The sequence below is a fragment of the Pholcus phalangioides genome, unplaced genomic scaffold (assembly GCF_987345545.1).
Source record: "Pholcus phalangioides strain wild (caught in Gottingen) unplaced genomic scaffold, Ppha-v1.0 ptg000015l_1, whole genome shotgun sequence".
In the NCBI taxonomy this organism is placed as follows: Eukaryota; Metazoa; Arthropoda; class Arachnida; order Araneae; family Pholcidae; genus Pholcus; species Pholcus phalangioides.
In genome coordinates, this window is record NW_028301608.1 from 43912719 (window position 1) to 43933736 (window position 21018).

General features: G+C 35.5%; 1 protein-coding gene across 1 annotated transcript in view; it reads right to left on the reverse strand.

Annotated features, from left to right (window-relative positions):
• The window catches only part of LOC149076084 (uncharacterized), a 97931-nt gene that overhangs the window by 13960 nt on the left and 62953 nt on the right, over window positions 1-21018 (reverse strand). The window contains exons 29-38 of the mRNA XM_089243614.1: window positions 19278-19433; window positions 16990-17701; window positions 15525-15749; window positions 10884-11023; window positions 10242-10310; window positions 9729-9813; window positions 9515-9618; window positions 7419-7524; window positions 3417-3650; window positions 1722-2339 (exon numbers count right to left, since the gene is read on the reverse strand). Coding sequence (XP_089099740.1) covers window positions 1722-2339; window positions 3417-3650; window positions 7419-7524; window positions 9515-9618; window positions 9729-9813; window positions 10242-10310; window positions 10884-11023; window positions 15525-15749; window positions 16990-17701; window positions 19278-19433 — 2449 coding nt within the window. The remainder of the gene's footprint in view (window positions 1-1721; window positions 2340-3416; window positions 3651-7418; window positions 7525-9514; window positions 9619-9728; window positions 9814-10241; window positions 10311-10883; window positions 11024-15524; window positions 15750-16989; window positions 17702-19277; window positions 19434-21018) is intronic.

The window sequence follows — 21018 nt, forward strand, 5'->3', positions numbered from 1 at the left end:
AAGTAAGCAAAACGCTAACCCCCCCCCCCCGTTAGCAAAATTTCGTCATCAGCTCTGCCCCTCCGAAACCAAACGCATATTGGTGGGATCAGAGACGTACACGTGGGGGGGGGGGGGAGACTATCTCTAACTGGTCCCCAGTGCGGTTCTACATCACTCAAATTACCCGCGGCACATTCTCAGATTATTTAAGTGATGCGTGGCACAGTTCCAGAACACTTAAGCGGCCCGGACACATTTCCAGATCACTTGGATCCGCGAAACATTGAGATCACTAAAGTGGCTCTGTAGGGTACTTATCAATGGGGGGGGGGACCACATTACTTCAAGTGGCACCAAGTTTTTCTAGTTTTTGGCGCACCGAGTAAGATGCCATTAAAAATATTTCATATTTTCATAAAAGGTGGTTGATGACGTAAGCATTATCCAAACCCCCTCCCCCCCTTGTCATCAAAAGTCAGCAAATCGGAACCCCCCCCCCCCATCGATGATGACGTAATACTTGAACGGCCCCTTTTCAATATCCTTCATGGGTATCGATACTTCCCATTCTCTAACTCCAGCTTCATACTTTCAAAAAGAATTAACCATTCACAAAAATTGAAACCCATGTTTGCTTCCACAGATCGTTTCAAATTTAGTTTCTTTCCTCAAACAATAACCCATTGGAACAACCTCCCGTCAAACACTGATTGTACAACAGTTTCTGATTTCCTTTGTAACATCAATCGTCTGTCAAACTTCACCACCATCCCTTGTATAGGCCTCAGCCAAGCAATATTACATAAATAGATAAGTATTTATTACATGGGATATAGTTATAAAAATGGTAAAATTAACTTTTTATAAATACATATTGTCCTCGAAAACCCAATTAGGAAGGTTGCTGTCCTGTCTCCTCAAGGACACTTTCGGAATGTTTATTTTGGTTTCCTAGCAATGTGTTTAAGATATGCATATGCCTTTACAATGGTTTGACACTTTTTCAATCCTCCCAGCAATTAAAGAAAACTCGGGCAATGCTGGGTATTACAGCTAGTACAATATATTTGCTAAAATATTTGAATTCAAAAATTGGGTAACTATTTTCCCCAACTTTTCTCCATCAGTTTTTACTGTTTTATCAAACTTTTCGGATTTTTTAATTCAAATATTTCAATGAATTGAAAACATTGAATTTTGCCCATGGCCATAGGCAAGACTGGGAAATAATGTTTTTTTTTGGGTTTTTGAAGATGATGAAATAAGAAGTTAACTATTTTACATTACATTACTATACAACCCCTTTTGATATGAATGACGTATCCGAGGGCCACATGGCATTTGGATACTTTTTCTAATTGGGAGTTTGCTTCTGGGATCAATGGTTCAAAGTAATTTACGTTGCCAGGTGTTAGCTATGCATTCTGTATATACATACTTCAAATTCTGTTATTTCTAAATTGAAGGGGTTAGCACAATTTTACTTCTATAGGACCAAGAAGTAGTTACTTTTTTTTGTGCTTCTCTTGCCCTAATTAAAACATCTCTATCAAGAAACACAGGAACTAACCGCTGGATTTACCTTTGCCTAGTACCAAACGAAAGACATATTTCTTTTTAAACACAAGAATGTGGTCTTAACTCAAAAGTACCAAATATGACCCCTTCTTGCTGCAAGCTCTTCAATTGCATTTAATAGATTGTGTCAACATGATTTAGTTTGAATAAAACATTTTTACCTCAGACTCATGACTAGAAAACTTCCTTGCAGGTTTTGTAGTAGCAGAATCCACATCTCTCTCAGTGATTTCATCAGACTGGAAATAAGTACTGGTAGCTGGGGTGATCTTATTGGCAACTAATGGTGACAGTTTCCCATTGTTGTCGTCATCATCTCCGCCTGCTGCATATAAAGGAGATGCTGATCTTGTGCTTGAATTTTCTTCAGAGAAACGTTTAACCGGTACACTTTCCTTGGCATCACCTGCTTTAGATGCATCTTGGAAAACATCACTGCAATCTTTTTCAATTGAAGAAGCTGTATTTGGCCGTGTTGATGATACTGTGGTCGGTTGTAATCCATTATTTGGAAGGCCTGGTGGAAATACAGCAGGCATGGCACAAGGTGGTTGTGCTATTGATGATTGTGATGAGAACAGTGATGCTGGTCCTGCAAGATGGCTTAACAGAGGGTTCCCATTTGAGGTAGGATTCACAAAATTTTGATTGTAATAATTTGTCCTAGTACTATTATAAGCAGCATAGCCTCCCTGCACTGGTGCATTACAGAATTGGTTCTGACTAGAAGGATAACCATTGGGATTCAAAGGAAATCTTTGTGCTAGAGTTGGTGGGTTCTGAAACAAATTCGTAAATTAAGAAAATAGAATTCTTATTCACATTGTGAAAGTCTTTGTAATGTAATATATACTGAACAGACAACATCCTTCATTTCTAGTAATGCAATAAATTTTAAAATAGGGAACTAGGTAAAAAGTAAATTATACACAGCGAAATTCATGACTTTGCAGCTACTAATACTCATTGACATCTTAGACATATACTGTTTAATAATGTGAATGAGAATACAGGTAAATAATAAATATCGCAAGCTTCTTTTTAAAAACTTTAACTAAATAAATAAAAAAAAAACTTTATGTAGTAACACCTGACCTTCAAGAGTTATGAGAATTTTCCATGAAAAATACATATTGCTCTAATGTAAGCATAATCACTGGCTTACTACCCAGACAAAGCTGTTTAGTAAGCGATAATCTCATAAGAATTGTTAAATCAATCCCAATACCATGTGTAAACAAAACTACTGATTTTTGAGATGAAAACTTCACCATGGTTTAGAAATAGAGGAAAAACCTCTGGTCTCTCTCTCTCTCTCACATGGCATTTGCCATTTTTGTAGACTGGTCACAACTCCATATTTGAAATATACCATCATTCCCAGTCTTAGAAAAAAAAAAATTCTAATTTAGTTATTGACAATGTGTTCTATCAGTAACTTCCAATTAATTTTGACCCACTGATGAAAGTTGTTTTCCTGCCTATACATAAGCAGCGTATTTCTTTCTATAGATTATGATGTAGTCAAAACGTTCAAAAAGTGACAAATGATATGTGTTTGCACAAGATCTTAGAAAACATTCTTTTTAAGGCAAGGATTGCAGTCACATGACAAGTTCATATTTATGAAGTCATCAGTATCAGGAAAAACTATTTTTAATCATTAATTGCTTAATTAATAAATTGTGCCATAATAATTAGTTTTACAATGTTTACCAAAAAACAGATGGTTAAAAAGCACCTATTATATAAATAACTATTATGTGAAATTGTGTCTTGACCTGTAAAGTTTTGTCAGACTCCCTCTATTGTGTAACTTGGGGGGGGGGGGTAATACTGTATAAAGTAATCATTACCACATTAGGAACTTGATAAGGATAATTGATGGTATTTGGAAATTGCGGGAAAACATTTCTAGGTTGCTGCATCAGACCAGTAGCACATGACCCAGATAATCCTGGCAATCCCGGTAATTTCTGTGTCAATTCATCCATGTTGGGAAGATCTGGAATCGATGGTAGATCTAGAACTTTCAAATCAGACATGTGATGCCCTACTTCTAGTTGCAAGATTTGATCCTCGATTTTGCGCTAAGTAGAAAGTAAAGATATATATAATATCACAGGAAAATATATTGCACCTGTGAACAAAAGGGTTAAGAAAAAAGCACAATGATTTATATACAGCAGAAAAAATACCTGCTAAATCAGCCACTTAAAAACATTTTGAAATAATGTAGTCAAACCAAAAGTTGAGCTTTTGGCGGCCAAAATAAGTGGCAAAAAATTGGTAAAAATGGAAAAGACAAAAATGAAAACAATACTCAAACAAAAGTTTAAACCATAAACATTGTGGATGTTATGTAGTTATCAATTATTAGAACTATAATTTTGATGGGTGAAGTTTTCCACTATATATTTTTTTCTATATTTCTATTAATATTATTGAAGTCAAAAATATTAATAGTATCAATTGTGGGAGCTTTTCATGTAAGTGGTGCATATTTCGAGCAAAATAGTGCGAGTATGGTTTCCAACAAGCTCATTTCCCTTAACAACAGAAAAATGATACGTGGCAAGGAAAAAAATCCTTTGCTTTTCATTCTAAGTTGTCCTTTTAATGCATGAACAGATTCAAAGTTTGTTAAACAGTTTTTATATGAAGTAGCAAATTTAAATTTTGTTTGTTGCGATTATCAACTTGAGGAGTAGGGAAAAGATTTATAATACTACAGGAAAAAAACTTAGAATACAAGGCTTATAATTGTGTTACTCTTTTACCTGCTTTCATCCTGACTAATAACTTTGTTACCTTGCATACGGAAAAATTTCACACATTTTGCCATCACTTTTTATACTCCTTGGAAATAGTCCTTATATCATTTTATGTTAAAATAGTAATCTATTGGAATGTTTGCTTTTACACTGCTGGCCACCCAAATTGCAACACCAAGAAAGACAAGAGATATCGCAACAATATTTATTTTGTAGATAACATGTTGACCAAGCATCAAATGATTAAATTTATAGACTTCTGTGAAGTGTGGTTCCTGCCAAAATCAGTAGCCAGAGTAGCCGCCATTGTTGGAGATCACCGCTGCCACACGCCTCGGCATTGATTCAAAGAGACTTTGGATGTGTTCTTGGGGTACAGCAGACCAAGCAGCTTCCACGCGTTGCCAAAGTTGATCTGGTGTGGCAGCTGGGGATGTAATCTGGGTCAATCCTTGAGCAACCATGGACCACATGTTTTCTATCGGCGAAAGATCTGGAGAGCGAGCTGGCCAGGGAAGCAATTCAATCTGGCGATTGACAAAGAACCTTCGGACAATGCGTGCCACGTGTGGTCGCGCATTATCCTGTTGAAATATGGCTGTGGGCAAGCCCTGAAGGTAAGGAAGGACAACTGGCTCCAACACCTCGGAGATGTAACGCTGGCTTTTTAAAGTACCGGCAATGCGTACTAGAGGAGTGCGAGAGTGATATCCAATACCGCCCCATACCATAATACCCGGTGCAGGACCAGTGTGGCGGTGTATAACGCAGCTGTTCAGCATCCTCTCTCCACGGTGTCTCCAGACTCGAATCCGACCATCGTGGTGTTGCAGACAGAAGCGTGACTCGTCAGTAAAGACAATTTCATTCCATTGTGCCGTCCACATCCTTCTTTCATCGCACCATTGGCGGCGGAGACGTCTGTGGTTCTGCGTCAAGGGTAGACGAAGCAATGGACGTCTTGCGGACAGACCATTCTGCTGTAAACGGCGTCGAATGGTACGAGCAGACACTGGATGATGCGGTACAGACTGAATGTGCTGTGCTATGGTTCGTGATGTGGCTGAGCAATCCGTCACTGCCATACACACAATACGCCTGTCATCACGTGAAGTGGTGCACTGAGGTGGATGCGATCGAACACGTCGGTCCGTCGTACCCTCCTGCATCCAACGATCACATATCCGCATTACAGTTGTTTGGTTTCGTCCAACACGACTACCGATTTCCCTGAAAGATAATCCACAATCTCTGTAGGCCACTATCCTTCCTCTGTCGAACTCGGATACTTGATCAAAAGATGATCGCTGTTTTCTATGAGGCATAATTGATCGTTTTTTTGAAAAAACCACAAGAAAAACACAATCGCCGTACTTCAAATCGTCAAAATCTCCAAGCCTTAAATAGCGCTTTGAAGTGGCGCCACAGGCGCGCGTGATGTGCGTCTGCGCTGAAATTCTAATCATTTGCATATCTCACCTCCGCTAATGCATGTTGTAAATTTCATATTATTTGCATGCTTCCTTCAGGGTGTTGCATTTACGGTGGCCAGCAGTGTAATTTAAGAGATGTCAAAAAAAAAAAAAAAATTCACAAAAATCTTAACATAATGGTTGAAAACTGAAATATTGTGGGCTTAGGCACTATGTAAATAGATCACAATCATTGCATATAGAAATGTCTTCTCCATTTGTCAATACAAGATTCATTGAGAGACTGGTTATTTGTGGAGATGAAGATTACAAGGAAGAAAATTCATCACTGCCCCCCCCATGGGGACTAGAACCCCAGTCTCTCGCTTGCCAGACCAAGTGCTCCACCATCTAAGCTATGGAAGCAGATAGAATATTTCAACCTTGGAGCGTACATATATGTGTTGAGAGGCATATGTGTATTGTGATCAATAGCTTAGATGGTAGAGCACTCGTCCGGCAAGCGAGGGACCGGGGTTCAAGTCCCCGTGGGGGGGGGGGGGGGCAGTGATGAATTTTCTTCCTTGTAATCTTCATCTCCACAAATAACCAGTCTCTCAATGAATCTTACACTATCATTGATTCTGTAATACTTTGGAATGCAACTTTGCGACACTAACTTCACTGACCCTTACTCTCACTTCTATGATACAATACACTCATATAAATTCGTGTTGTTGGGTTTCATTAAGACAAGACACGCTTTATTATGAATTTCTTTACAACTTATTTTTGCTCCATAAAAATAGTTTTTGTTCGTATTTATCTCTAAGCCTTTTGTCTAATTAAAATGAAAACAGCTGATTCTAGAGGTGATCTAATCCTAATATGTGTACATTCATCTGTCTTAACGAAACCCTCTTCCCCCAACTCCCAGCCCATCTCGTCTGTAATCACCACAAAATTTGTTAGTCGCGACACTACCCAATTGTCCAGGGAAAATACGTTGTAAAAATTTTGTGTGTGTTTTTTTTGTTTATTACACAAAATAAAGTGTTCCCGACTGCCACGAAGCTGGGCTGGAAGAGATCTTGGCAACGAATAAGTCCAGTGGCAAAGTTCTGGCATTCATTCATTCATAGGTAAAAAAAGTAGTTTTAAATATTTTACCTTTGTAAAGTAAGTCAAGATGATCAGAGCTTGCTTCACGGAAATAAATGTTCAAATTTTGAATTCTTTTCATTTTTGCCACTGGAAAAAATGTAGTAAAAACTATTTTTGCTGGGGTGGTTTTTATCAGGGTTTTTTCACTATGGAGATTTTCCACTGCCAACCCTGAGCCAAACCTAATATATTATTAAGTAAACCTCCATATATAAAAAACAAAATTAGGGGGGAAAAAAATACAACCCTCTGTGAAATATTTATAAATATTAGACATAGTTTTAAACAAATTGAGTAGGCGACTATACCTTCAATTTATCCAAGATGAGATAAGCTTTATTTAAGATAAGATTCATGTTTTAACCATATTATTGGTTAAAATAAGCTAATTTAATTCAAAATAATCTGAACAACAACTTTTTGACAATTAAAAAATTTTGAAAAATCTACTCAATTCAAACACTAAATGTTAGAGGAAAAAAAATAAACAGATGATTAAAAGACTCACCACAATGACTATACGCATTTCATACAGAGATTTTAGATGATCATTCAATTTCTTAATAAAACTTTCTATGCTGTTAGAGAAAATCAATGGCAGATTATCCTTTGACCTAAGTGGGATACAACAAAAATAAATAAAATACAACAATAACTGACATTACATTTACACATTTCAACTATTCAATGAATCACTATTCACTCATGTCCATACATTAAGGATAATGTCAGCTCCGGCAAATAAAGTTTCAGAAACAAAACAAACATAACTTATTCATAAAGCCCATTTATTAAACAAAAGATAAAGAACAAAAACGATGTTGTATGTACGATACCATTCATAAAAACTACGATTTTTGCTCCCTGGAGCAATTGTAAAAAATAACTCCTTTACAAAAACTTACTATTACATGGTTGGCATGATGGTTAATACATTGTATGTCTCCCATGCGATGAAATACAGTCCGTACAACGCCTGGGCATGCTGAGTATCAAATTATCGATCTGATCTTGGGGAAGATCACTCCACTCAGCAAGCAGTTCCGGTACACACGTAGGAGGTGGTTGACGGGCTGCAACTTGTCGGTCAAGCATGTCCCACACATGCTCTATTGGATTCAAGTCAGGTGAGAATGCTGGTCATTCCATATGGGTTATACCCTCAGATTCAAGGCATTCGTTTACGATGCTTGCTCGGTGAGGACGGGCGTTGTTATCCATAAACACAAATTCTGCGCCCATGGCACCCCTAAACAAAAGTACATGTTGTTCCAGAATGATGTCCCGATAAATTTGGGCTTTCATGGTTCCGGTTTGAACATGCAGATCTGTTCTGGAACCCAGTATAATTCCACCCCAAACGAGCAATGCTGCACCACCGTAACGGTGTCGTTCAATGATGTTGTCTTGGTGGTAACGGGTACCTGGCATTCTCCATATGAAAGTCTGACGTGAATCAGACTGCAAACTAAACCTGGACTCATCGGAAAACATCACACAAGCCCACTGTGACGATGTCCACATTGCATGTTCTCTACTCCAGGCTAATCGCTGCCGACAGTGAGTTGCCGTGAGCGGAATACATCTGACAGGCCTGCGAGCATATAGACCAATATCTCCCAAACGTCTGTACACGGTTTGCCTTGAAACTGTGGTACCCGTGGCTGCAGATAGCTGACGAGACAGGTTGGATGCTGTGCTCCGTCTGCTTCTTTTGGCAGTTACTGCTAAATACCAGTCTTCATTCGGCGTTGTAACTCGGGGATGACCTGTACTGTAACCTCTACTGACATTTCCGTTATATTGGAATCGTTGCCAAAGCTTAGAGATGACACTTTGGGCAATTCCAAGTTCCTCGGATACTTCCATCTGAGTACGCCCACATTCCAGGCAGCCGATAATTCCACCACGTAAAAAATCATCCACATGCGTCCTCTGTGTCATAACTATTCGCTTATGGCACTGAGCGCCTTACCGAACTCTTGTGAACAATTTTACTTCTTTGTCACCATTCCTTATACACCTCCCTCTTACACTCTCGTCATTGTGACGTACTATCGGCATCATCTGATGGCTTCCTGAAATTTGCATATCATTCTTGCAGATGTGTGTGATAATTCTACAGGTGAAATTTTTACTTTAGATTTCGATTTCCGTGTGATTCTGAATTATCCTAATTTATGGACATGAGTGTATAACAATTAACACTTGATAAAAAAAAATCTTCCCAAGAAGTGAAAAAGAAAGCATGAAAGATTATCATTACAAAGGAGGTCTGATTATATTAAAAGTAAATTTTCACTTTGCAAATTCAATTAACATTACTGATTGTGATAATGAATGAAATTAGCCGAAAATATACAAAGAAAATGCAACATAAAATATCTAACAAATAAATAGCTTTTATAGAGTAAATAAAGCTTTATCAACAAAACTGTAAGTCATGCAAGAAACATATTTATGATAATCACACGCTTTTAATAAACACTACACTATAATAATAATTTTCAAGGAAAGAGGGACAAAAGAGATTACAGAATTTTACAATAAAACTCAACAACAGTCAATAAACACACCTGAACTTCACCCACCCACAAAACTTACTGCAAAAATCCATCCTGAAGCTCAGAAAGTTTCTGCTTTGCTGTTTTGATACTTATGTCTAATCGTTCTAAGAATTCAGTCTTCTTCACATTCAGAATGTCCATCTATACAAAACAATATCAGAAACATCTTTGAAGGTTTTCTTAAAAATACAACTTTCTTAAAAAAAAAACTAAAAAATATGGAAAACTAAAGGAAATAAAAAACTATATACCTCAGCCTTCTTTGCTCTATTATTGGCATCATTCACTAATTTCTCTTTCTCATGGATCAATTTTTCTTGCTTGCTGTTCAAGTCACTGAGGGGGAAAAAAAAAATTTAAGGAAATTTTTTTTAGTCAATAGGAGTAAATTTTCATAGTTACTGTTTGAAGTTTCATTACCATAATCAATACCTTTTTTTGCAGATAAAAATATTCAAATAAAATTACCTCTTACAATTCACACAAGGATATCTTGCACTTCTCATTAACACCCCCCCCCCCTCCCTCAAAGATTTAATATCATTGGATTCTAAATAAAATTGGTTACATTACACACGTCAGGGGATGAAGAAAATGTGATATAACAATGAGGGGGGGGGGGATCACTGTACTTGAAACCCAAAAATGGAAATTTTATGGATCTCCCCCCCCAGGGGAAATATAAGGAAATTTTGCTAGAAATAAGAGCAGCAACTCATGGTGTGATAATACATACTTCAAGAAGTTTCAAATAAAGCTTCTACCTTAGCTGTTCTATTTTTTGTTCTTTATCATAGGCATCATCCTCTAATGATTTAATTCTTGTTGATGTGCTAAAAAAAATTACATAAAACATTTATAATTCTAGAATAAAACAATGTACAAGTAAAAAGAAATATATCAATATCTTTAAAGCAACCTAACTCAGTGTTCAACTGCTGAACTGCCAAATAGTGCCAGTACATGGAAATTTTCCGCCAGTCAACAAAATCATTTGCCCGAATTATTCAATGGTTACATTGTTGCTGAGGGTGCAGGGCACTTTCGACTTATTTATATGAAAAGACTTTTAAAGTGAAAATGCTTTAGGTATGGTAGTGAATTTACAGATCCGCTAAAAGTGAAATGGAGGAATGGAAATGACCTGATCTTCCCACTAGATTGTTTCACTTCCCACAAAATTACTGATTTCTCACAAAATTAATGACCCCCCTTCATAAAAACGAGAGAAATTTTTACAAAAACAGGATCTTACAAAAAAGTCTGGACAGACTCCTGTTAGAACCATTCACTGAAGATATCTGAGTAAGCAACTGGTTGTATTATTTTTGATCCACAGAAACAGCACAGGAGAGTTTTGAAACAGGCATAATGGACAGCAGCAAGATACAATAAATAAATTTCACCTGTTGAACTTGGCTTGAAGTCGAGTGATATCTTTTTCAGTATCTTTATGGCTATCAACAACTTGATCATGTTTTTGCCTCCACTGCTTGACATCTTTCTCTAACTGGGCTATCTTATTTTTCAATAGATTTGTCTCTCTCTAAATATGAAAAAAGTATATTATAAATGATTTCATGAGGTTTTCATATAAATTCTTAAAATAATGAAACTGATAAGAATAATTATCCATGAAATTAACCATGATATAACAAGTTCATTACGAGAAAGTAGTCTCAAAGATTACATTTTACTTCATAAGAAGTGCATCAACTTTAAATAATGCATACTTCTTTCTCTCTCAGCAAGACAATCCAATAAAATCTGCCAGTTAAATTTTCTTATATTCACCAACAGAACCTACCATTAACAGCTTCACAAAAACTAAATTCATATAATATTCATGAACATAAGCTTATATGGAGATACATAATACAGCGAAACTTCCTAACAATGACCATTATCAGGACAGAGAAAATGTGGCTGTTATTGGGAGGTTGCTGTTGTTTAGAAGCTCAGTATTTCTGATGAGAAAAATATTAAAAGTTTTGATTTCATGTAAAATTATAATAATACATATCATGATTAATTAAAATGCAAATGATTAATAAATTATGCAACTCAAGTACAAATGTGTTAAGCTAAATACAAGAAATTCAAGAATTAATTTCAAACAATTATGCATCTTTTGCACTAACCACTGTCGATAGTAATTGGAATTCATTGAGTGATCCGTTCCACTGGTCATCGCGCATAAACATCAGAGAATTTTTTCGTATTCCTAGATATCTTCTGGAGGATTCAGCTGAAGATTGTATTTTAATGGAAGCATCTGCTAGTCAGAGGGTCACCTCTGATCAGCAATGACTACACGGCCAAAAGTAATACATTTTTTTTACAAATGAACACACATTTGATTCTTAATCAAGAGTTACATGTATATTCATGAACCCTAGAAGTATTGTGAATAAAATTGACGATTTGCATTGCTGCATTCAGTCATACGAAGTCGACATTTTGTGCATGGCAGAGACGTGGTTACATTAGTCAGTTTCGCCTTCCTTGATATGTCTACCAGGATACAATATTTTTCAATATGACAGAGAAACTATTGTGGGAGGTGTATGCATTATCATTCGTAACAGCCTGAAACCTAAGCTGGTGAATGTGCATAATGAAAATCAAGATGAGGAGATATCTGTGGATATAAAAAGCGGAAATAGGAAGTGCAGGCTTATTATAGCATACATTCCACAAAATAAAACATGCAATTTAGATAATTGGTCTGAATTTTAGAGAGAACTCAGGCATTACCTCCGTGTGCTTTCTAGTGATTTTGGTCCGGGATTTTAACATGCAAGGAATTGATTGGATAAACAGGAGATTCTTGTCTGAACTGGAGTAACAGTTCATGTCAATTTCAGCAGAACTAGGCCTTGTTCAGTTAGTCGATTTTCTTATGAAAGGGGAAAACTTCTTAGATCTTTTGTTTGCTACCAATCCTTCAGTAGTCCATGATGTATACAAACTTTCATCCTTCTGCAACCGCGATAATCCACCGCACTTGCCAATACACTTCTCATTGCATATTACAACAGGATTAGTTTGCCAATCAAAAATAAACTATTACAGTGCGGATTATTCACGATTATCAACTATTGTAAAAGATCTGCAAAACAAAATACTAGCTGGAACTATCTCGGCCACAGATGCTCTGCCAGCTCTATTTCTGTGGTCTCTAACATGTTCCCCGTTGAATGAGATTTAGTAAAAAGACAAGGTTTTGCATAATCTAAACAATAGGAAATTGCATGTTTGGAGTCACTATAGATCTAGACATAATCAAACCATGATCATCAAATGATCTCCCCATTAAAAGTCTCGCCGCAGAGAGCAACGGGCCTACAATGGTATAATTATTCATTCATTACACTTCACTCACTATGAGTGGAGAAAAACTCATAGTTTAAAAAAATTGATTGCAGATGACAGCACTACACAGAAACAAACTTCATGGACGGTTCACTATACATACACATACATTCCAATATGTACTAATTGGTTAGACGTTACGCAGAGGAATATGGACGTGTGCATGTCTGGTTTTATTAGTAGTCCAATTTATAAGAATAAAGGCTCCAGGGCATATACGTATAATTATCAACTGATATTGTTAACCGATATATCTTGCAAAATTTTTGAGATGCATTTCAAGATACAATATCAATCAGCTACTTCCATTTGCTGTCGAAATGGACCTAATCCCCCCAGTTTGGCTTCATTCTTGGTCGCTTGTTGTCAGTGCAGCAGTTGATTTATCATGATATATACTATCAATTCAGGATGAGAGATTGATGTTTTTATGTCAATTTTCAAAAGGAATTTGATAAAGAAGACAGATTGCTACTACTGAAAAAGCTAGCTGGCATGGGTGTTCCTAACAAAACTGTGAGGATAATTTAAGTACTGCTATCAGACAGAGTTCAGCAGGTTCAAGTAGCATCATGTCCAGAGAATGTCAGGTGCCAAGCGGAGTCGTCCAAAGGTCAGTGTTAAGCCTGATCTTATTTACTTTGTACACTTACGATATCACTAAGGCTGTGTAAACCATTTTTTTAATGCAATTCGCTGATGACGAGAAGTTATTCTCTCCAGTAGAAAGCAATAGGGGTAAAAAAATTGCATGCCAACAACTTTTCTAGTGGAGTTGTCAGTACAAACTCCTTATTTCGACATCAAAAAGCGAATCAATGCATTTAGGTAGGCGCACTGATACTGAATATTATCAACTAGGTGCTGAAACATTACAGCAATTAGATACGTGTGGATTTAAGTGTTGCAATGAGCCACATCTCTCCTGGATTTTGCTGATCATTATCATGGCATAGTCTGCGAAGCTAACAGAATTCCATACATGTTATGTACGGCATACCACAAGTACAGTATGATGCTCATACGTTGTCATATGCTTTCTGTGTGCATTCACCTGACTCTACAGTTCTGTTCTCAAGTATGGAGCTCTTATAAAATTAACAACATAAAGCTTGAAAAGCTACAGAGGCCCTTTACCCAAATGAATAGCTGAGTGCCTTGTCTTATTGTGAGAGGCTTCTATTTCTGGGTTTGCGCTTACTGGAATGGCTTAGAATCACTGGAGATCTGAAGATGTGTTACAAACTAGTCCACCAAATGGTTTATCTTTCATCAGGAGAACCTTTCTACGAGATCATAGATAAGTTAACTTATGGAGGCATCACTTCCAAATAAGAACAACAACGGCAAGAGATTGCTTTTTCCATGGATTCAGATGCCATGTGGTATAATAACAGCCTGCCATTAGAACTTGTATGCATGTCCTATGGAAAATTTTTTTCTGCTATTGAGGATTTCGACCAGGCTCCGTATACAAAGTACTTTCCATTCCGACTATAATTTCTAATTATTTTTATCTTTATTATTATTTTCAGAGTAAGCGCATTTCATGCCTTCTGAGTAATTGTAAATAAAAGCTGTTTTGTAACAAAACATTTAATTTTAACTGAAAAAGTGCAAATTTTGCATGAAGATCTTGCAAACTCATTAGTAACTATATAGTTACTAACAAGTATATATTTGTGAAATCCCGGAGCAGACCAAATTTTGGAAACCACTGATGCAAGAAAGAATTCATACCAATTTTTACGTTTATAGGTTTCAAAGAAGAACTATTCCAGTGCAAATATTGAGGAATATAGAACATATTTTTTTTTAAGATATAAAAATATTTTCACAGACAAAAGTGACTTATTAAGAAATCTGTATTCAGAGGCTAACCTTGATTTTAATCAATTGGAACGAATTCTTTTCTGTTCCAAGAAAGCGTGACAGTTGTTCAGAGGTGACTGTTATGGCATAGCTGCCAACTTGAGAAAATGAAAATTCTGGAGATTTTCGCGCAAACCCGTATTTTATGCTAAAACCACTCCCTAATAAATACAATATGGATATTTCCCAATAAACAGGGATTTTCCAAACAAAAAGTTAAAGCATAGGGAATAAAATCCCTACTCAAAAACTGAAGTCAAATTAAAATAGGGATCTTACACACATGGAACGTTAAACCCTTGGGAATAAAATTCCTATGCGAAAAACAAGTGAAATTGGAGGCCAAAACTTCAATGATGTAAAAATAAATATTGTGTTCTATCAGAAAAGAAAGAGGCTTCATGCCCCACAAGAAATTCCTTAGGGATTGTTTTCATAAGCGGAGATTTTTTTTAATGAAGTAGGGAATTTTTAAGGACACTTAGGGATTTTTTCTGATTTTCGTAAAAATTCTGGAGATTTAAGAACTTTTTGGGAGGTTGAGCGATGAAGCTAAAATTCGGAAGACTTGGCAGCTATGTTATGGGCACACAGGTTTACACTAAGATACAGCAATTTACACACACTGGGACTGAATATAAATTTCCATTTGATAAACCTTCACCTTTCACCTATTCTTATAACACTTCTTCAGCAATACAAAAAACTGGCATACAAGTAAATTTATAATAGATTGTAATATTTCAATGAATTAAATTGTTAATTTAGTATCTCCCATTATCTACAATTCACATAATTACCTCTTTCTCCTCTTCAGTCTCTTCCAGTCTTTTAGAGAGATCTGGTATATCTACATTCAACTTATTATGCAACTTCCTGTTATTGTCCAATGCATTAGCAAGATTCTCTTCAAGCATTTGATTTTTTTCTTTCATTTCAGAAACTTGCTTGTGAAGCAAGTTAATGGCTTTTTCTGTTTCCATGAAGTTTTCTTCAGTCATCACACATTTAGACTCCATTTCTGCCTGAAAATGTGATCAGGTTTAAACTGTGATAGAATTTCCACTGAAGAAGTTGAATATAGACACTGATATTATCAGATTGTTATAAACTATTTTTCAAAAAATTAAATGTTTAAGCAAACACAAACTTGAATGCTACAACAGCAAATCACCCAACACCACACTTACAGAGTTACCATGAAAATCTGCTTGATCATTTTCTTGACCAAAACTTCAGAAGAAAGAACTGTAATTCAAAATCTCAACCTTCCAAAATTTGAAATTTTTGTTCTTTTGCCTGACTTTTATCAAATATTTACATATTTCCCTAATTTTTGCAAAATATTTTATTTTTTCCGACTTTCCAGGTCACTGGGAACCCTGCCTTAAATATATGGATGTCAATTAAAAATGAAACCTAATGAAAAGAAAAGTGAAAAGTATTCAACCAGTATGTGCTATCAGCAATGACTTATGGGGCTGAAACATTGACACTAACAAGCAAAATGATATTAAGACTACAGACACCACAAAGGAGCATGGGAAGATGTATAGACATCACAAGGAGATATAGAAAACACATTGATAAGGGGGGTGAACAAAAGTATGTGATATCATGGAAAAAATTAAACGTCTAAAATGGAAAAATGGGCAGATTATTTAAAATCCCCAGCTTGCAGTGGTAAAGAATGATAAATTTCCATTTACCTATTTGAATTGCAGGAAGAAAGGACAACAGATGGACCACAAGGATTGGTACCCCCATGGTGTTAAACATCTAGGAAGGTGTCCCCCAAACAAGATGGAGCAATGAGATCCAAAAAGTGTTTAGAGTCAACTGGATGGAAAAAGCATCACACAGAGTACAATGGAAAAATTTAGGAGTCCTACATCCAGCAGTGGGTTGAAAATGGTTGATGAACCATTTTAACAAGAGCAGTTCTGGTTTAACCAGAATGTAAAAAATGAATTGCAAAACTTTAAAGAAAATGCCAAGCTTGTGAAAATATCTTTGTCGACTCAGAATTATAAAAATATATTTGAAATTTCACCTCATAATTAAAACAAAAACAATCATATCAAAAACTAGTTTGCTCAATAGAATAAAATAAATGTACCAACGTAATAAACACTATTGCGTATTTTTATGATTTTTCACTTCACAGCTTCGTTTGAAAAGATCAGGAAAAAATATCACTTTGTTAAGTGAAAACAAAATTTTAGAAAACATAGTTGTAATGCGTAACAGAATGACAAAACTTACTTCAGAACATCCAGCTTGAGAACTTTTATCTGACATATAAGATGAGGATGTAAATTCCACAGAGTGCATGATTTTTTGAGCTTGATCAGCATTTTTCTGAACTTTCTTCAGAGCAACATGCAAGCATTCAATGACATCTGTAGGCAAATTGCAAGTTAACAACATCTGAAGACTCTCCACTATTTTCTTATCATCAACTGATTTCTTATCATTAAAATGATCCAGGAAATCATCACTTTGAAAAGACTCTATGCTGCTATGATCCAAGTTATCATCAGCCAAACTAAGTGATGAGAGAGGTTGTCTCAATTTAGTGATTGCACACAGTGAAGTTACTGAAGAACAATTTAGGCCCAAGTCTTCATTGCAGCTCTCTCTACGACTAATATCACCTATGTTTTCAGGTGGACTATACTCTTCTGCATTTGGATTTAAATCTGACAAATCCCTGCTTGTATCATTCCTTTTCTCTTCAAACGTATCAAGTTGATCAAGTTGTTGCCTTGAATTATAGACACGACACATTTCAGAAAAAAGGCACAAAGTCTCCCCAACAATAGCAAAACGGACACATAGCTGGATGAACTTCTCAAATCCTCCACAGTCATCAATGATCTTCTTTGATTCCACTGGCAAACTTTTTATCTTTTTGATAAGAAGAGGATCATTCAAACTCAAGGCTCCCTTTTCCGATAATAAATCCTCAATTTGCCTATGAAAAACACATTAATCATTAAATAATTTTCCTATAAATACATGCTTTTTTTTCAAACAAAATCTTGGTGTAACCACAGGATGGGTAGCGAACTTACGACACTTATGATGTCACCATCAAAAACAAATGACTCCAAATGTCATACCATGTGATGTTGGGTGATTACATTCCTTTATTAACAGAAATCACTAAAAGAAATAGAATTTATTGTCTAAGGAGCAAAAATGCAAAAAACCGAGTGGGACCGATTGCCACAGGGCCTCCTCAACTGCCTCGTGTCCAGTATACCATTGCACTGTGCGACCTGCCTGACTGAGAGGGGACCATACCTCATATAACTCATTTTCGGTTCAATTTCGCAACATGGATTTTGGACATTCCCACAATGATGAGCTTTACTGACAATCATGCGTGCGTACTATGACTTTTGTATGGTACATCTTTCTCTAAACTGTGTATTTGTACCAAATTTCATTTTGTTAGTGAATAACTGTCCACTGAATAAACTTTGTCCACTAGTTTCTCAGAAATTCGACAGGTGATAATTCTCTTAATTTTACACACAAGTGTAGAATTGCTATTTGTGACAACTTTGACTACTTCTTACAAATAATTTCTACCTAAAACTGAGAAATAGAAGCATTCTGCATCATGAGACATGACAGTCAGATGCAACCTTTCACATCACACTATATGTATGTGTTATGATACATGTAATAATTCTAGTGATTATATCTATAATCTCTGGTTAATATGCATATTAAATATGCATTATGGATTTACAATACTCACAGGTGATTATGTAAAATCCCTAGCTTGTATTGGTAAAGAATGATAAATTATCATTTAACTATTTCAATTTTCCGGACATTATACATAAACTTCAGTCCAGAATGATGAATTTGATTGGCAATGTGTTGGTTATGTTTGCACATGCTGATAAATATGAAAAATGAAAACATTAACAAGGCCGGTAAAAAAATTAAATTAAATGTGAAGATCATGTATGACAAAACTGTTAAATGACGACATTTAATTAATTAATAATTTAACACAAAACAATTAAAGTGATATTTCCATATTTATTAAACCTAGCAACTCTATTCGGTAATCAAGCATAATCACTGGTATAAGTGATTGAATGCAATGAAATTTACCAAATTTATAGACAATTGGTATTATGAGTAACTACCAATTTATTGCATTCACCATAACATATACATTACACATATCACATCATATACACCTGATGGAGAATGAAATTGCTTAACGATGCTAAAAATTCTAGTTACAGAAGCTACATTGAACTTAGAAATCGTCCCCCTCATGCCAGAAGCCTGAATGTGCAATGACCTTCAAAAAAAAAACACAGAATGTGGGGAAATGACCTTTGCATATTTACTCTCTAGCCATGATACTTTAAGGAACTCATTTTCCTAAAATGTTTCATAACATGTGTCTTAATAGGGATACACATTCACATTGGTAACAAAGTAAGGTATCCAACCAGGTGATAAAAAAAGAAAATTTGCACATTCATGCTTTTGGCCTGTGGAGGATGAAAAGTCCATACCTGTATATTTCTTCTTTTTGTTTTGAAAGTTCTTCATTTTCTATAGATGCTCCATATGAGTTTGAAACATCATGCAACCGCTGATCAGTGACTCTTGAGTTTACATCAGAGAAAAATGAATCAGAAATTGGTTCAATTGTGTTCAATTCAATTGCACTACAAGATCAAAATTTGCAAATGAATAAAACTATATGAATACACCGGGTATGAAACTGAAATACAATTTTAAAAAAAATTCTTTAATTTTTTTTTCAAGTTTTGAAAGCAACAAGCTTGATTTATACTTTGATTTAACTGCACAGAGTCTAAATTACAAAATTACACTTTTTCACACAGGTGCTAGAGATTTTTTTCCCCCTGCTTCTAACATATAAAATCAACAAGCGTAGCAGCAACCTACTTAGAACGCATTCATTAACACAAGTTGTAAAGCCCCCAGACCAATAGCAACGCCTGTCTATATAGAAGCATCTCACCACAGTAACACATTTTTTCAGTTAAGGGGGTGGGGGGAAATTAAAAAAAATCCAAACTTCTTGGTTGCAACATTCAAGCTGCAATAATGTTTCATCTAAAGAGTTTGCTTTGAGAATGCAACTCATGCTCTAGCAAGACAAAGATAAATTAGAAATCTGTTGTTCCTATAAAATTTATGAAAAAAAAAAAACCACGGAAAAAAAAAATTGTTTCGAATGATTAGCGCTTGACTATGTTTAAAAGGATCTACCGAAATAGACGGAACATGTGTTGTATAGGCTTTGCCTATCTTGTAACATGATTAAATGTAATTTTTTTCACCATGAATTTTTAAAAAAACTCATTCACTGACTATATTTTATTTATTAACGGGTAAAGAAGTGCCCCTAGCAATTCTTTTGCCCATTTTGGCTGCCTTTTTTTGACAACTTAAAAAAATGTTTTTTTGACCAATTTTATGAGGATGAGGCTGTTGCTCTCTCCTGAGGCATGGGGAAAAAATAAATGTTTCCAAGTACAATATTTGCTGAGATATTTGAATTTGAAAAGTTCAGAAAAATAATTAGGCAATAAAATAAGATGGGGGAATTTAAGGTAACGAGCATGGTTTAAATCAATGCAAAAGAAGTTTGACATTCATATTCATTCTACCTAAAACAAATTACCAAAGCTGAAATAAATATGAATTCGTGAATCAAAATGAAGATAACCGATTATGTGTAAAACCAGTAAATTTTCCAAGTTGCAAGACTAGAAAAAAAAAGTTCAATTTCAAAAACATTTTTTGCATTGAATAAATATTTACTAAATGAGAAAACGATAATTTGGAAAAAATAATTGAAATTCAACAAATGTGACGGATTTTTTAAAGAGCTTTTTGATATTAGAACAGACCTGCCAACCTTCAGAAAGTAAAAATTCTGTAACATTCTCATAAAAACCTTGCGATTCACTTAAAAATCTGATGAACGTACTTCAGAACACATTAAAATTTTTTATAGCATAACAACAAAAATAAGTGATACATAAGGTGATCACATTACCTATATTCTGGAAACATAGCCATATTTCTCGATATCATTTGATGTTCCACCATTTTAAAGAAATGTCCAGTTTTTCAAAGATGCTTCCACGAATTTCTGATATTTACTGGCGATTTTCGTTGGTTAAACGCCTTATTCAAGAAATTTTTAAAACTGACCGAAATTTATAGAAGCCCTCAATTTTCCGCCTATCAGCAATAGAATGGGAATTTCTCCCTACA